Raw genomic sequence first — 17837 nt, 5'->3', positions numbered from 1 at the left:
CAACTCGTAAGAATACCAAAACGTATACTCATGAACGTACCAAAGGGTCAAAATTCAAAATAAGTCCCTCATGAAACCACCAATATAGATAATTACAATGCATGTTTCATTTAAATGTTGATTGTTTCAGTATATACAAATTAAAAGTTCCCATATTTTATGTACTCGTAATTATCAAAGTAATTCAAGGACCCAACATTTTCTGAGCTCAAATCAAGAAAATTATATTTACCACTTTGTTAAGGGAGGGTTTGGTCCTCCTAGCACAACAAATTTGAACTCATAGTAACAGGATGCTGGACATGTGAAATGGACCTTTAGAAAGGATGTGATAGAACTACCACAAGTTTTTTCAAAATTGAACGCAGATTGCACACTCATGGACAATTTCTAGAATCAATCCACGAGTAAAAAATTAGCGATTGGAGCTTACATTGACATAAGTCAATTGGATTACATTTTGCAATAAGGAACCACTATCTCTGGCTCTTTTGTAAAAGCACCTTTTCTGCATATAGAAACCAATGTCATGTGCGTTTTTTCTAAAATGGGCCAGAAATAGTGGTACCTTATTGCAAATGTAATTCCATGTCCTCGTATATAATTATTGCCAAAATTGTCATACAGGTCAATAACACATTTGATTACGTTTTACAACAAGGAACCACTATCCCTGGTTCTCATATGAAAGCACATATCTGCATATAGAAACCAATGTCATGTGCGTTTTTTCTAAAATGAGCCAGAAATAGTGGTACTTTATTGCAAAATGTAATTCCATTTCTCTCTGATTAATCCACAGAAACCCAACGACTGGAAACAACAACATACAATGGGATCAGGCGAAGAACAATAGAGAATGGCAGGGAACTAATACTGGATTTATCTTTCCAACAAGTTCGCTTTTACAAACAGGATGTATTGGACTTTTGGATTAATTTATTCCGAGAATTTAATCCAAAATTGGACACCAATATAAATTGAATTAATTTCAACTGAATCAAACGGAGAGGATGAAGCTAACAATTTGGGAAAAAATAAGCGATGAGTATTTTTGTTAGGTATATTTTTTTTTTGTTTAGGCTTATTATGTCTTGTAAAGTTATTCGACTAAGTCGAGAAAAAAATATTTTGAACGTGAAAATAGGTGGTAAACTCTCTCTCTCTCTCTCTAACATCTCTAACATTGAATCTTCGGAGGATTAAAACTTTAAACCTCTTTTTCCCGGCTTAAAATTGATGCGATTTGTTTTTTTTCTGTTAGGCTCAGTCCATTCGTCAAGGGTATTTCTTATTCAAATATTTTCATTGTGATTAAGCAAAGTCATAGAGTTAAATTAATTAAGTAAAGACATTTAGGAGAAAATAATGGGACACAAAGTCAATACACCATTGAGTTGTACGCTGACAAAAAAATGCATGTACGTCTAATTAAAAGGTATATTAAGAAGTAGAACTTTTGACTTTGAAATTTAAAGCTCAAGCTGTATTATGCGTACAGTGGACGTTGAAAAGGAGAATGAAAGATTTCACCACTCCATTTACCAGTATATGTATTTCACCATTTATATTATTACCATTTATTTCACCAATGTATTTTGCATAAGTGGAGGATTATGTTTTTCTTTGAGTTCCGCGAATCATGTGATGAAAAATAAGCAAAATATAACTGAATGTAATGAGTAGCTGAGCAACCAAGCATGAGCATCAGTGGCGTGGCTTGAATTGCGATGTATCGATTGTTATGCCATTTAAACCTATGGAAAAGGATCGATTGATAGGGTGTTCGCAGCGAACACCGTAATAATCGATTCTTTACCATGGGTTTAAATGGCATAACAATCGATATATCGCAATTCACGCCACGCCACTGATGAGCATATACATGTATTTCCACAAATTGTCTTAATTAAAATCTTGTAACCACGATTGTGAGGGCTACCTTAGACGATAACGATTATTTTCTATATACTTTAACGACAATATTATTTTGACGTCATAGCGATGACACTCAAATGTTCGTTTTAAACATGCAACAATTTGTTAAACATATACATTCGTTTTGTACAAAATCAATATAAAATTATAGGTAATAATTAAATAAATTTAATCGAAATATGTGTATCTCAATTTTTTAACCCTTAAACTTATCCGATAACGTTTTATTATTTCAGAAAAATATCTGTTTGAACTTGGTTTCCTAAGCCGTTGCTAAATCCCGTAAAAATTCTATTTTTTTTTTTAACACTGGATTTGTCGCGCAGAATTGTGGAGACGGAATTTTGTCGCGCACACTAACAGAAACTACTTGTAAATGTTAAACCAAATAAAGAATATTACTCTAGAATGACTAAATGACTATGACTAAACGATTACTAAAGAATATGTTTAAGCTGTGTAGACAGGACAGTATATTTTTCAGAAAAAGCTACCCACAGTTTAAAATACAATCGTCAAAATTGAATGTAATTTTATCAGGAATAATACTATATTCATCGCTTCTGCCAGTGAATTTTCTTGATTTCGTATAAAGAGGGAGGAGAGCATAAATTGTATCAAGTACATGTCAAAATTCATCAAAATTTTACGATCACTTTGGATCTAAATTTCAGAAAGTAACGATCGAAATTGCTCTTTGAGAAGAAATTAAAGCAAGGATTGAAACCAAGGAACGTTTTGATGTACTTTAATCGGTTTATATTGCTTACGGTCGGTGTGATAACGACAGTCGGACTTCATTTTGCAATTAGCCACTACAATTTCTGACTCATGCGTGAAAACACCAATGTTCATAGGAAAACCAATGGTACATACGTTGTTTCTAAACTGAGCCAGAAGTTGTAGTTCCTAATTGCAAAATATTGTCCAGTTGAAACCAAAAAACATGAATCTCGTTATATGTTTTTTTTCTAAAAGCATGAATGTATCTTGCTCAGTGGCGTGGCGTGAATTGCGATAATCGATGTTATGCATTTAACCAGGAAAGGATCGATAAACAGGATGTTCGCAGCGAACACCGTAATAATCGATTCTTTACCATAGGTTTAAATGGCATAACAATCGATATATCGCAATGCACGCCACGCCACTGATCTTGCTCATTGTTCGAAATTTCAAAGTTTCCTCAACGAGAGACAAAATATAGAGATAAATAGATGTTCTTAGAATTCAATTATGATCTTTGAGACCGGTTTATCCTCATCTTCTATCTGCTTAAAATTGTCTCCCGTGACCTCAATTTTTATCTAACATTTTCCCTCGGGTAAACTCAAAACTAATTAGCACACCGAAACTCACACAATGCAAAATATAGGGCATCCGGAAAACTCTTCAGTATTATTATGCATTTTTTAACTATTTCAGAAGAACTTTCCGGGATCTAAGTTTGGATATGAAGAGGCGGAAAAGTAGATCTCAGTCTTTTGCCTCTCGGGTCCCGAGAGGTTTTAATTTTTAAACGACAGAAGTTCGAAGCAGCACCATGGCTTTTCTGTCTCAAAGATTGAAGTTTTTGTTCGTGTTATTGGGCCATTTCAAGTTGTGTTTTTCTAATCACGAACCGCAAGTGTGCATTTCGAGTGGGTGCATCAGAGGTTCGACCATAGAGACGAATTTCGATAATCGAAAGGTTTGCTCTTTCCGCGGCATATTTTACGCCGAGGTCCCAGAAAGATTTACGGTTAGTACAATGCGAATAAAGTTGCGGTTTGAAGACCCTTTTGTCAAGTTTAAATAGGCTTGAACAAACTTGATGACGACGGATGTGAAGTTTGTGTAAAGTGCAATCTTCAGAACAAGCCCCGGAAAGTTTCAGGGTAGCACAGCCGAAAAGAAAATTGAGGATTTAGGAAAACTTTTACCGAAGTATGGTTCCAACAACACATAGGTACCAAAGGTGATTCTAAGTGATCCAAGGACGAGATTTGCCACTACACTGCGCTATATAGAGAGAAAACTCAACACAAAAGTTTGGCCCATACGGGAGGTGGAACACAAAGTATAACCCAAGTCTTCTGTTGACTTAGGGGTTTCCCAGTCTCTCCATGGTTTTTTGCGCTAAATTCACAGCAAATTGTACCAAAATCAACATGAAATTTGGGTTGGTTTGTGTTTCATTTCCTATATTAACCAAGATTAACACAAGAGCACAAATATTTTCATAAGAGTGCGACACTTTTTTGTGTTTTTAAAAGGCTATAATGATCGTTAAAACAATGTAAGCAATGTAGCAGCATCAACGAATGTGATATCAAACTGAGGAAAAAAACTCATTGAAAAACGATATCGCACTGAAAACAGTAAGTAGTTTAAATTTGCCGCTAATAAATGTTTTTTCTTGAATCACGAATTTTGCTGCTGAATTTAAGCTACGTTTTTGCTTGAACCGAGCCATTTTCTTCTTGTTACTAGAAAAATACAGCTTAAATGCAGATGACAAAAACTCTTGGCAGCAAATTTAAGCAATTTTTATTCAGTGCGAAAACTACCATAATAGACGTCGCCCCTGACAAGACAGAGTTACTATAACTCTTATTACACATTAAATCGATGAGCAACGTCCATTATGGTAGTTTTCGACTTACATTTTTAAACGCATTTCACAATTTTGATGTAATTTTACTCAATAATAATGCCGCCACACATTCATGGATCAGTTTCTTGCATTATTTTGTACATTAAGATAATTATTGCTTCTGAAAGACGCAAACCGTGAGGCAGTGCAACACGGAAAAAGTGTTCGGGATGTTGTCTAAAAATCGTGCAACAGTGGCGTGGCGCGATTTGCGATAAATCGATCGATTTGCCATTTAAACCTATGGGAAAGGATCGATAGACAGGGTGTTCGCAGCGAACACCATAATAATCGATTCTTTACCATAGCTTCAAACGGAGGAATATCGATAATCGATCATTCTCGCCTCGCCGCTGTATCATACTATAATTTGCTGGATGATATAGGGATTTTCCATTAATTGTGGTAGCAGCGCAACTCAAGTTGGGATAGTACCGTAACATTAGGGTCAAATCTAATTTACTGGGCACCACCACAATTAATTAAGAATGCCCATGTAGTCCAACAACCCTTAGTTCTTTTTTGCCGTGAACGCAGCGGCAAATCTCGTACACTGCATCCCTTAGAATCTCCTTAATAAAATTGGGAGAAATATTCGAGTCAGTAGTACAATCGTACATCCAACATTTAGGGCCCGGAAATATTTGGACCGCGTTAAGCAGAAAGGGACCAAGCCACATCAGGTATTCCTAAAAGCTGGACAATTTAATATTTTAAAGGAAATCGTTTTTGCGGATTCTTTTGAAAATTTTAAGGAATTTGCTTCGTACTATGCAGGTAATTCCCTGAAACTTGCACAAGAATCCGCACAACCATTTTCGTGTAAAAAATTAAAGTGCCCAGTTAAATTTGGCAATAGCTAATGTGGCTTATGGTTCTTTTCTGCCTAACGCGGTCCATTTAAGAGCGGCACAATATGCCATTAGACGAAGTTAGAGTACCTTTATAGACAGAGTATGGCCATTTCTGTGCCGGTTTTTCATTGGTTGCGAGAAAATAGGCTGACATGATGTTCTACGGCTGTAAATAAACAAACAAGATGGCTGTTATCAGCAAGCAAGTTTGAGGTCATGCACATCTTACATCCTACTGTGTTGAAGGCGTAAGGTAATTTGACGGTGTTTTCATGTGTTTTTCATGCGTTATTCGCAGATATGCTACAGTATAAATTGTTACCGCCGTATAATTAATATTTTTGTCTTTTAGCTTTTTATTATCAATGTTACGGTGAGTCGCCATCTTGTTTGTTTATTTATGGCCGTAAGAGCATCTTGAAGCCTAAACACTCTTCGACCAATCAAAAAGGCTCAGTTTTCCTGTAGTGAAAAGATACGAATGGCCACACTCTGTCCACAAAGGTACTCTAGACGAAGTATAAATTAGACTACATTTTGCAATTAGGAATTATAAATTCCGGCCCGGTTTAAAAACAACGTATGTGCCATTAGTTTCCCTATGTACATAAGTGTTTTTTCAAATGAGCCAATATTTATAAGTCCAAATTGCAAAATGCAGTCCAATTGAGGCACCCCGTTTGCGGCCATCTTGAGGTTTTTTTTCTTTTTACATGAAATTACAATTTGTACAATTGGCCATCTTAGTGTGACTAGCTTACTTCCTATGAAACTCGCTTCAAAGTATGTAACGAATAATGCCGAAACATATGTTACTTATATTCAGGATGCGGTACCAAAACAGTCGTTTGATGGTGTTTTCGACGCTACGAAAGATGGTCCTGTGTGCGTTCAAAGAGAAAGTATAAAATTCGGCGATGAAATCATTGTCATTGGTGAGGAGGACTGTCTCACGATCAACGTATATACACCCGCTGTAAGTTCGTCCGTGGGTTTTATGACCTTTGACTATCAAATACTAACACCTCATCTCGTTTTTAGGTTTTTAAACGAACTTTTTCACAATCTACTGAAGCGGATGACCATTATTTCGTTTAAATTAAAAAAAAGAAGTTTTACTTTAAAGAAAACATATTCAGCTTAATTTTTTGGTGTCATTTAAAAAATTTTATCCGTTTAAAAATTTTCTTGGTCCAAGGAAATGAATTGTTTCAATTTATTAAAATGAAGTATTTTCTTTTAACCCAAAGAAAATAAAAATTGTAGGTTTTAGATTTTAAACGCACTTTTTCACGATTTACTGAGGTGGATGGTCAACATATTGTTTAAAAAAAAAGACTATGTTTCTATTTTAAAGAGAGATTTTCAGCTTTGTTTTTTGGTGTAATCTAAGAATGTTTATCTGTTTAAAAATTGTGTTGGTCTGAAGAAATGAATTTTTTAAATTAAAATGAAGTAATTTCTTTTAATTCAAAGACATATTAATTTCGTCAACTTTCGGCCAGAGTATCATAAGCGCCATGCAACGTTTCAAAATTTCCGCCGCCATTTTATTCCTTCACGGAGAAATTGTTGGTTGAATGGTTGAATGTATTTAAAAATTTCACTGCCTTTTTTCTGTGCTGCCGATAAAATTCAGGGAAACCAGATTCGACCGACAATTTCTCTGTAAAAACATAAAATGGCGGCGGAAATTTTGAAAAGTTGCATGGCGCTTGTGATACTTCGGCCGGAAGGTGACGATATGTCGTCGATGACTTTCGATTTGTTTTAAAAAGTTCAATTTTTTTTCATTAAAATAAAAAAAAAAAACGTCTTTCTCCGTGATCGAATCGAGTCCTTATGAGTGTACCGTGTTATAGTGTCCTCAGGCGACGAATCCACCATCTAATAATTCGTTGCCAGTTTTCGTGCTTTTTCATTTCGGCTCCTGGGTCGAGGGATCCAATCGCGAGGCCATCTACGGACCGGAATTCCTGTTGAATCGCGACGTAGTCTTAGCAGTGCCTAATTATCGCCTTGATGCTATCGGTGAGTTTTCCTCATATATTTTGCTACAGAAAAAATGAAAATAAAAACATATTCCCAAATTCGTTTCAATGGTGACTGAACCCAAATTTCAGACGCAAAAAGTATCAAAATATGGCAAAACATGAAACGGTTTGACAAACGAGTCGTTTTGACAAAAAATATGCTGATTTCGTCAACGTGCATTCAAATTGAGTGTAAAACAGAACTTCTTATTGCCAAGAGAAAAAGCTCATTCGAGCATAATTGTCCCCCGTAAAGAAATGCTGTTTGGTCAAACACTACAGCTGCGACCAATCTGGAGGCTTCGGTGCACTGATGATGGGTCCAATTAGACCCAAAGTGCGCCTACAATTGCCTTCCTGATTGGTCGCAAATATTGTTGCACCACAACAGCATTTCTCTATGGGCAAAAATTGTACTCGAAAACAATTTTTCTATCACCAATGAGAATTTCAGTTTTATACTAGATTCTGATTCAAGTTTGCAAAATCACCAGCTCTCTTGACCATAAATTACATAAAAAGTAAATTAAAGAGTTTGTGTGTGAAATTGTTGTATGGAAGGGAAAATTTCAAACAATTGACCTACTCCTGTTAGAAATGAATTAAGAAAAAGCTCTTTGCTTTACTGTGAGATTTACGATTTCCCTCCTTCCTCATTAACTATGTCCTCCAAAAACATTTCTAATGTTTCGCCTCTAAAGTGTTAGGATCAAAAGAGCATACCTTTTAATATAGCGGGATTAATGGTGCGAAAAAAGTTGGGATCAAAGACTCAAATCGATTTTTTTAAATCAGAAAATCTATATTATATATCAACTTTGATTTCGAAATTCGCAGGTTTAAGCACTACGACCTGAGGCTGTAACTAAAGCTTTAACTACATAGGCTGTCCAAAAAGTACCGAGACTGGTTCCATAACTCAAAAACCAAGATAGCTAGAGGCTTGATCTTGGTCTCATTTGAAAGATCAACTCAATATCTATCGATTGAAGACCAAAATCAAAACTTTGGTCAAGTATTTCAAAAGTTACGACACTGTTTGTAAAAAAAATATCTGGACCCCCTACCGTTTTTAATGACTATTTTCTCTTGCCGGGAACACTCTCTAAATTATTAATGATCAGTGCACGGTTCTTTTGCAACTAATCATGGCAAAACCTAATTGATTTGGAAACACTGTCAAGCCGTCGTCGTCCGACTACGGGTATAAGGGTTCAAAGTCCACGGGGAAAGAATCAACCGTCGGTCAGCCACCCCTAAAAAACCCGGGAAATTTTCGGCAGTTGTTGACAGTTCACAGTGCGTGCGTGGTCCACGCTGCAGATAGTGAGTGATTTTGTTTCTGTGCTCGAAATTTTTGATACCACTGCTTTATCTCTTTCCATGATGGTATCAAAAATTTCGAACACAGAAACAAAATCACTCACTATCTGCAGCGTGGACCACGCACGCACTGTGAACTGTCAACAACTGCCGAAAATTTCCCGGGTTTTTTAGGGGTGGCTGACCGACGGTTGATTCTTTCCCCGTGGACTTTGAACCCTTATACCCGTAGTCGGACGACGACGGCTTGACAGTGTTTCCAAATCAATTAGGTTTTGCCATGATTAGTTGCAAAAGAACCGTGCACTGATCATTAATAATTTAGAGAGTGTTCCCGGCAAGAGAAAATAGTCATTAAAAACGGTAGGGGGTCCAGATATTTTTTTTACAAACAGTGTCGTAACTTTAGAAATACTTGACCAAAAGTTTTGATTTTGGTTTCAATCGATAGATATTGAGTTGATCTTTCAAATGAGACCAAGATCAAGCCTCTAGCTATCTTGGTTTTTGAGTTATGGAACCAGTCTCGGTACTTTTTGGACAGCCTATGTAAAAACTTCACAATGCTAAAAAAAAATGAAAAACAAAAATACAGGTTTTTTGCAATTTTGCGGGCCGATTATTGAAAATGATGGACAAAGCTATAAACAAATAAGACAAAAGGGATATGGAGGGATCCTATTGGTGGAAGCGGGTGGTTACAATGGACAAAGGCAGTATGTAATAGACCAACTAACGGCAACCCACGAGAAACCCGATAGTTAGTCCATCATTTTCTCCCTTAGTCTAAAGAGGTCACACATGTCAACCGACAGGATCGCTCCATACTACCTATGTCCTTTTTGTCTATCGCTTTGTCTATCAATTTCAATAAGTTATATTTCGTCGTTCCCTGGACGATGGAACGTAACTCCATTCCACAGTTGCAAAATTGACTCAAACAATTTAATTTTTTATTTTAATGTACTTGTGCCATCTTTGTCCAAAACGTTTCTGATTTTTGTATGAGATCAGAGAAAAAATCAGAGTATTTTAAAGTTAGAAATGCCCAAGAATCTTCCGATAAAAATTCAAGCTACGAGCAGTGATTTGGCAACATTGAATTATAGTTACGTTCTTTCGTCGGGCAAACGACGACTTGTATCTTTCTTATCCGTTCGTGCCTTAGATGACTTTATAGAGCCTCCAGTAAAAGTGCAGGGTAATGGAGAATTTGCAAGGGTCTGAAATTTGATGAATTTCATGTTTAAGTGGAATCTGCTGAGTGAACTAAACACGGAGATACCCTTCATTCATTAATTGAGCAATTATTAGAAGAGATATGACAAAATAACCGATTCTACTAAAATACATGCGTTTAAATGGGAAATGCCGTCAGATGACGTCACTAGGCGGTGCATTTTTCACTTTGAAATACATTTTTAAAGCATTTACCATGTCAGGAGAAAATTATAAAAAATACTGTGAAATCAGTTCTTTAAGCACTTCTAGATAAAGCAATAAAAAAATTTAAGTTCAAACTCTCCATTTTTCAGGATTCCTTAACACTGGCGACAATGTCACTATCGGGAATTACGGATTCAGGGACCAAGTTTTGGCCTTACAATGGGTGCAAGATAACATTGCTGCTTTCGGTGGGGACCCGAGTCGGGTCACCCTCATTGGCGAGTCCTCCGGGGGCTCAGCTGCTACGTTGCACTTAATGTCACCACTCAGTAAAGGTACGTTCGTTACGATTGTGTAGCTATAATGTTGTCTACATTATCTTACTACCATACAAACCTCTGCTGAGATAACAAGCGTTTTTTAAACAAAAATGCCTATGTAGACCCGTGTAATGGGGATATTCAATAAAAGTCTCAAGGAGTTATTTCGGTCGGGATTGTTCCTCTTAATAAAAAATAAATAAATATAAAACAGACATGAAAATTTCGAATAATCGAGATGAAGATGCACATTGCCTTTCATTATGCGTTAAAGGTATTCGGTTCGTTCGTTACTTTTGTGTAACTATGATGTTGTCTACATTACTTGAACCTGATTGAACATTTTTCAGGATTATTTGCGTACGTGATCGCAATGTCTGGGAGCGCATTGTCCCCTTTATCCTTCACAGAGAGGCCAGTCGCCGCAAACGCGACACAACGGCTCGCTGAGTTGGTTGGATGTCCAGTTTGCCCCTCAGAAGATCTTACTAACTGCATGCGAAACGTACCTGCTGAAACGCTTATCCTAGCGCAAGTTAATTTGACTTCAGTAAGTAACGTAACTTCAGTAAGAATACCTTCTTGATATCTTCTCCAATAATTGTTTAATTCATGAACCAAGGGTAACCTCGTGTTCAGTTCACTTCCTAGTCACCACTTAAACACGAAATTCATCAAATTTCAGACATCTGCAAATTCTCTATTACCATGTTCTATATGTCGCAGGCAAATAGTGAAATCAGGCATTTTGTCAAGTGCCTAGGCAGATAGTCCAATTTCGACGGTTTACAAAATTTTGTGAATTTATGGCGAAGAGCTCTCGATTTTTCACTGTTTTTGGAAAAATAACTCGTCAAACCTATGAACTATTTTTGTCTCTTCCTCTTCAATTGCTTCTCATATTTTTAAATGTTGAAATTCCAAAAATTCTGTATTTTACGACATGCTGAAAATTTCAAGATCAGTGTCTCTTCAGTAGCTAAAAAGTGTTTAAAATACTATTGTGTGTGCAAATTTTTACTGAGAATTTTTTCTTGCAAGAGCGATGAATTATTTTGTCTGAAATTAGGAAAATAACCAGAATTTCAATCTAAGTTAGAATATTTGACTATTTGCCTAGGCATTTGACAAAATGCCTGATTTTACTATTTGCCTGCGGCATTTATAATTTACTGTGTTCTTTGAGTCTTAAACAAAATTAAAAATTGGGAATCCGTCATCATTCTAAACTTGCGGCATTTATGTCACTCTGTAGGATAGGTTTCCACCATTCGTTCAACTATATTTTCTTCCAACGTTGGACTACGATTACTTGGCCAACCCGACGTTCCCGTTCGATCCGAGGATAGCTGATATGACAGAACCTATACCGCTGATGACAGGGAGCATCACAAATGATGGCCTCTTCTATTTATCAGGTATGCCAGTTATTATATGAATGGCCAAAGTGCAAGACCACGATCTCTATCCTGGAGCGGAGCATCGCGAGCTCACGCCTCACGCCATAGCGCCTCCAATGGACCACTAGACAAGGTACGAATTTCAGCATTCTGATGCATGTTTCATAACCAAAATTTCACGTAAAATACGATATGTACAACGAAAATTACCGAAATCAACTCCTTACGAAGATATTTAATGATTCCTGATGCGTGAATTCAAACCACCCGCTCATGAAAACTCAATGCTCTACGTGATTCACATCGCGCGCTAAACGTTATCATGACAGTCTCTGCGATATAAAAATCTGGCAACCTCAATCTTGACGCTTTGGCTCAGCTATAGCAAATTGCTTATCGTTTGAAAAACACATGGCGGGAAATGAAAATTGCTCGGTTGAGAAGCTTGCTGAAACCGTTGTAGTGCGCGGTTTGACTCACGTAGAGCTTTGAGTTTCTTGTGAGCGGGCAGTTCAAATTCCTCGTAACCAATGTGAAATAAAACGTTAATATCTTCGTTAGGAGTTGGTTTCAGTAATTTCCGTTGTGTGAATCGTGTTCTACGTGAAATTCTTGTTAAGGGACATGTATCAGATTGTTTAAATTCGTACCTTGTCTAGTAGTCCATTTCGCAGATGCAACACCGACATCTGTCAAGCACGAATAGTTGTATCCTTGCGCTGTCATCAACGCGCAACCTTTCCCTTGCTCTACTTCCAAGTTTTGTTGGTACCGTCTATCTTATTTGTAGTAGTTATTCAATGGCTACGTGAGCAAAACAGACGAAGATAGGAGAGATCTAATTGGGCCTTTTTTTTAAAAACTTTTCTCCCGAATCTGAACGACACTTTATTGGCAGAATAAAGCTGAACATTGCGAGTTCACACCTCGCGCCATCGCGCCTTCAATTTTGCAGATGCAACACGGACACCCATCAAGCGCGAATAGTTGTATCTCTGCGCCGTCACCAAAGTGAGTCATTTCTCTCACTCTAGCTCCATGTTGTGTTGGCTCCGTTTGTCTTATTTGTAGCGGTGCATAAAGAGCTGAGTAAGCAATACAGCCAAAGCATAACTTCGATTTTTGTTGGCCAAATTAGGTTTAGGGTAAAAAACAATGGGTGAAGTGTCTAGCTACCTCATGGCATAGAGGGTTAAACGGCTTTATTGGGATTTGTTTACATTAACTAAGAATCGAGATCAAAAGTTGGCGGATGAAACATTTTTAAAGGTAAATTCACGATTCCGCAGTCCAATCTATTTTAAGGAAAATGTTTCACAACATTCCTCAAAAATAAATATTTTATCGAAAGATATTTGGAAAGATCCGAACCACTGAAAAAAGGAGTCTTAAATTTGCCGCTAAGAGGTATTTTTTCTTAAATCAAGAATTTTGCTGCTTAATATAAACTACTTTTTTTGTACAAACTGCGCATTATTTTTCTCGTATCAAGAAAAATTCGGCTTAAATCAAGATGAAAAAAAATTATTGGCGGCAAATTCAAGAATCATCATGCTTGAGCCAAGTAGATTTTTTCAGTGATGTTCTTCGGCTCCTTATATTTTCTTATCACAGCAGTTTTGTCTACACGGAAAAAATTAAATTTCTGATTTAACAACTCAATTGCTAAAAAAAATGTGACTGCAACGTTTCAGCGTACTTTTTACAACACAAAAATGCTACTTAAATCACTATTGTAAGCTAATTTAACCACACTGGAAAAAAAACACATTGGATCTAGAGTACAGACTCTTGAAAATATTGACAAGAAAAAGGATTCTTGATTCAATCAGATTTAAGCTTAAATCAAAGGAAACCTGCTCAAATTAAGAGGCTTGGTTCTTGATTTAAGCTTAAATCTGATTGAATCAATAGTATTTTTTCTTGTCGATGTTTTTAAGAGTCTGGACTCTAGATCCAATGTGTTTTTTTTCCCCCAATGCACGGAGGTGGTTAAAGTAGCATTTTTTTATTGTAAAATCTGCATTGAAACATTGCAGTCACATTTTTTAGCAATTGAATTGTTAAATCAGCAATTTAATTTTTTCCGTGAGCGCACTTTCTAAAACTACCTCCATGTGTACTTAGCTGTCTACAATATCCCGGGGTTCGAGGAGCTCATTTACAAATATTACAAGTACTTTTTGGCGAGACTAATGGATCTTGGGCATCTTTTCCCGATGTACGCCATTCCAACCGTCATGGACCGGGTTTACAGTCGCTATTTCCAAGATCAACCACTCTCAAGGGACTACCAATCGAACCTCAAGCAAGTAAGATTTTCGAAAGTTTTCCGGAAGTTTTTCAGGAGAGACATTACATTTTAGAGACCTTGCACTGGAAAATAAGTTGTTTGGATCTAGAGTCCAGACTCTGAAAGTGCAATTGCGTTTGATGTTAATGAAAATAACTGCGAGTATTTTATTACTTTTAAATGTAATTTTTGTATTAAATATCTAGAGCAAACAAACCCTCTTCCTCTTTATGTAGCTTAAGTAATAGTTACACGGATCCCTAGATTTACCGCACAATGGAGAGTTTGCACAGGAAAATGTTATTGCTTCATATCTGAGTGCTTAATGAGCTGGCTTTGCAACATTTTCATGATTTTTTTCTGAAATGGAAAATTGTAGAAAAAAACATTTAAAAGTGAGAGAATGAGTGGCCTTGTGATGTCATTTGGCGGCATTTCCAATTTAAATTAACGCTTTTTGTCATATTTTCTCCAATAATTATTCAGTTTAGAAACCAAGGACATGCTCGTGCTCAGTTATCTGAGTAGTTTCATTTTAAATATGCAATTAACGAAATTTCAGTCACCTGCAAATTCCCTAGTAGTTAAAAGGTTAAGCTTAACCATTTAACCACTTAACTCGGATAAACCTTTGCAGCAACGCGTGCGTTATGAGCGTCAATATTAGTTAATCATGATTTTATCGATTGCAGATGTTTACAGACTATGACTTCTTCATAACGACTGCAATTCCAGCCTTGAGGCACGCAAAAATTGGAGCTCCGACTTGGTATTACGTTTACGACTACGAAACGGAAGTATCTTTCAACGATCTCCTATTCGATCCGAGTATCAGTAACACTCTAGGTCAGTCCAGAGACCAAGAGAGACTCTTTACTAGTATCTAATGCAATGATAGAAACTTTGTGTCAATATGACTGCCAAAAAATTAAATTTCAAGATTGCCAGCTTTTGCGATGAAATGTGGATATGTTACAGGGATTTAAATGGGAAAAAGTGCCGATTTTTCTGTATTTTTTGGCAACAGTGATAAAGTGGTGTCCACGCAAACAGCAGATTGTTTGCCATCTCTTCCTTAGATCAAAGAATGGAGGGAAAAATAAGGAGAAGTAAGGAAGAAAGAGAAGAAAAAAGAGAAGGAGGGGGAGAGAAAGCAGAAGAGGGAGAGAGAAAAGTGGAGAGGATGAGAAAGAAATGGATGGCAATAAAGCGGAAGCAGAAGAAAAAGAAGAGGAACCAACCTGGAAATCTCTGAGAAAATAAATAAATGAAAGAAATGGGAGTAATTTTGGCGTACTCGCGGTTTGCTACCGATCGATTGGCACCAGTGGCGTGGCGGGAATTGCGATATATCGATTGCTATGCCATTTAAACCTATGGAAAAGGATCGATTATCAGGGTGTCGCAGAACACCTTAATAATCGATTCTTTACCATAGGTTCAAATGGCGAGAACAATCGATACATCGCATATTCACGCCACGCCACTTGCTTTCTATGCCTCTCGCGAGGGGCTAGCGTATATCGAACGATTGGACTTCATTTTGTAATTAGGAACTAAAATTTATGACTGATACATAAAAACACTTATCTGCATAGGGAAACTTATGTCACATATGTTATTTCTGAATTGAGCTAGAAATTGTAGTTCCGAATTTCGAAACGAAGTCCAATTCGTTTATCAATGACGTCGAAGTTTGGTAAACTTGTTTCGCCCATTGTATCAACCGAGGTTCATCAGCCAACTGAGAGGTAGTCAACAACCACCAAAAAAGATTTGCTGATTGATAATTTGACTGCATTTTACAAAAAGGAACTACCATTTCTAGCTCATTTTACAAAGAACTTTTGTGTTATTTGGTTTCCCCATGCAACTATGTGCTTTTGTGTATGAGCCAGAAATAGTTGCTCCTTATTGTAAAATGTAGTTCCATTGTTGACGTATAATTTTCAATGGAAATCTTGAATCCCTGTAAGAAACTGTTTCCAGACGTAGCCAGATGTCAGTGGAAGGTCTTCTCATAATAATCATAGCAAATATTTGGCCGGGAATCATTCCTCTAATTCATTTTAAGAACTTTTGGTCCAGTAGCACATCATTTAACGAGACGCTAGCTTTCCCGCCTCGTATACTTCTACTCACTATCACCTTGTCTATCTTTTCGCCTTTGATTAACTACAAATCGACGGCGAAATTCCCAAACCACGCATCGCGTTTGCCGTGTTTGAAAACCTCCGTTCCCTGTTGATTATTTTCACGGAGGACAAATCAACTTTATTCCTTGAAGTTCTCAAGGAATTTTCTACTCACAGAGAAGAAAAATCAAGGAGGTTTTAAAGAATTGACGTTGATTAGTTTTCCATTTAAAAAAATAAAGTATGACAGGAAGTCTGCAACGTCGCAAACCGAGATACGTGGTTTGGAAGTTTCATCGTCGAAATCTGATATCCAAGTGAGACTATAAGATTTCATACCTCGCTTATATTTTTTTTAGATAAACCGGGGCATCTTGATAATCTTTTGACATTATTTCCGATGCCCGAGTACTTCCCAAACAGGACATACTCGGATGCAGAAATAGAATTCATCAGGAATCGTGTGGATTTATGGGTAACTTTTGCCGCCACTGGGTAAGCCTGAGTTGTTTATTTGTCTTTTGCCTTTTTGCTTATCACGAGATACATCTATACTGTCGTGCTAAGGAAAAACGCCGTATGAACATTCGAGAGTTGCATTTCCTTTGATAAAATGTTCATTTTTGAGGAATGTTATGAATATTCTTCCAAGAATTTATCAAGAACTTTAGGTATAATTGCGAACTAAATTATCTGAAATATTGAAAGCAAAATATTACCAAATTTCCCCGAAAATTCGTGATTTACCATTGGAACTTTGGCAACGCCTGAAGGTTCATACGGGGGTTTTCCTTAGCACGGCAGTATAGCTGATGGATCAAACGGATCATACTGCGATGGGGGGGCCACTACCTCTAGCTCAACGAAAAAAACACCTATGTGTCTCAGGGAAGTAATGCTACGAATGTTGTTTCTAAAATGAAGCAGATTAAATATTTGTCTCATATTACAAAATGTAGTCCAAATAAGCATAGTGCTTAGCGGTAGTTTTTGGTAACGCTATAATAATCCATGGATTTAATCCATTGCAAACTTCATTCAGTGGCGAGGCGTGAATGATCGATTATCCATTTTTACCCATTTGAGGCTATGGTAAAGAATCGATTATTGAGGTGTCCGTTGCAAAAATTGTGTCTATCGATTTTTTCCCAATGGTTTAAATGGTAGATCAATCGATGTATCGAAAAGCACGCCATGCCACTGACTCCATTACTGTAGGCGAGACTCCCTCCTACGATTATTTCGATTGTTTTCATACATGAAAAAGTACGACATTCAGAGTTGCCACTCGGTAAAAATCACCACTGATGGAAAGTATTCAAATACTTAGAGATGTATCCGAACAACCCTTGGATACAGCAAATTAAAATGCATACTTCAAGGAAATATTGCATTTGCTCAGTGTTTATAAAACTTGACCTTTCTTGTATTTTTTTTTTTTTTGTCAAAACAGTCCACGAAGTCCTGAAATTCAGTTAAGTTTACTCTCATTTGGATGTATTTCTGTCAAACGGAACTAT

At 36.9% G+C, this 17837-nt stretch overlaps 1 protein-coding gene across 1 annotated transcript; it reads left to right on the top strand.

Annotated features, from left to right (window-relative positions):
• Nucleotides 1-5344: 5344 nt before the first annotated feature.
• On the top strand, nucleotides 5345-16816 carry LOC109044087 (esterase E4-like). The gene is made up of 9 exons (XM_019061591.2): nucleotides 5345-5350; nucleotides 6254-6403; nucleotides 7290-7458; nucleotides 10319-10504; nucleotides 10840-11039; nucleotides 11745-11907; nucleotides 14017-14201; nucleotides 14875-15028; nucleotides 16677-16816. Exons 1-9 carry the CDS (start codon nucleotides 5345-5347, stop codon nucleotides 16814-16816), a joined length of 1353 nt encoding a protein of 450 aa, XP_018917136.2.
• The last annotated feature ends 1021 nt before the right edge of the window (nucleotides 16817-17837 follow it).

The sequence above is a fragment of the Bemisia tabaci genome, chromosome 9, assembly GCF_918797505.1.
Source record: "Bemisia tabaci chromosome 9, PGI_BMITA_v3".
Lineage (NCBI taxonomy): Eukaryota > Metazoa > Arthropoda > Insecta > Hemiptera > Aleyrodidae > Bemisia > Bemisia tabaci.
This window is presented reverse-complemented; position numbering and strand designations above follow the sequence as displayed.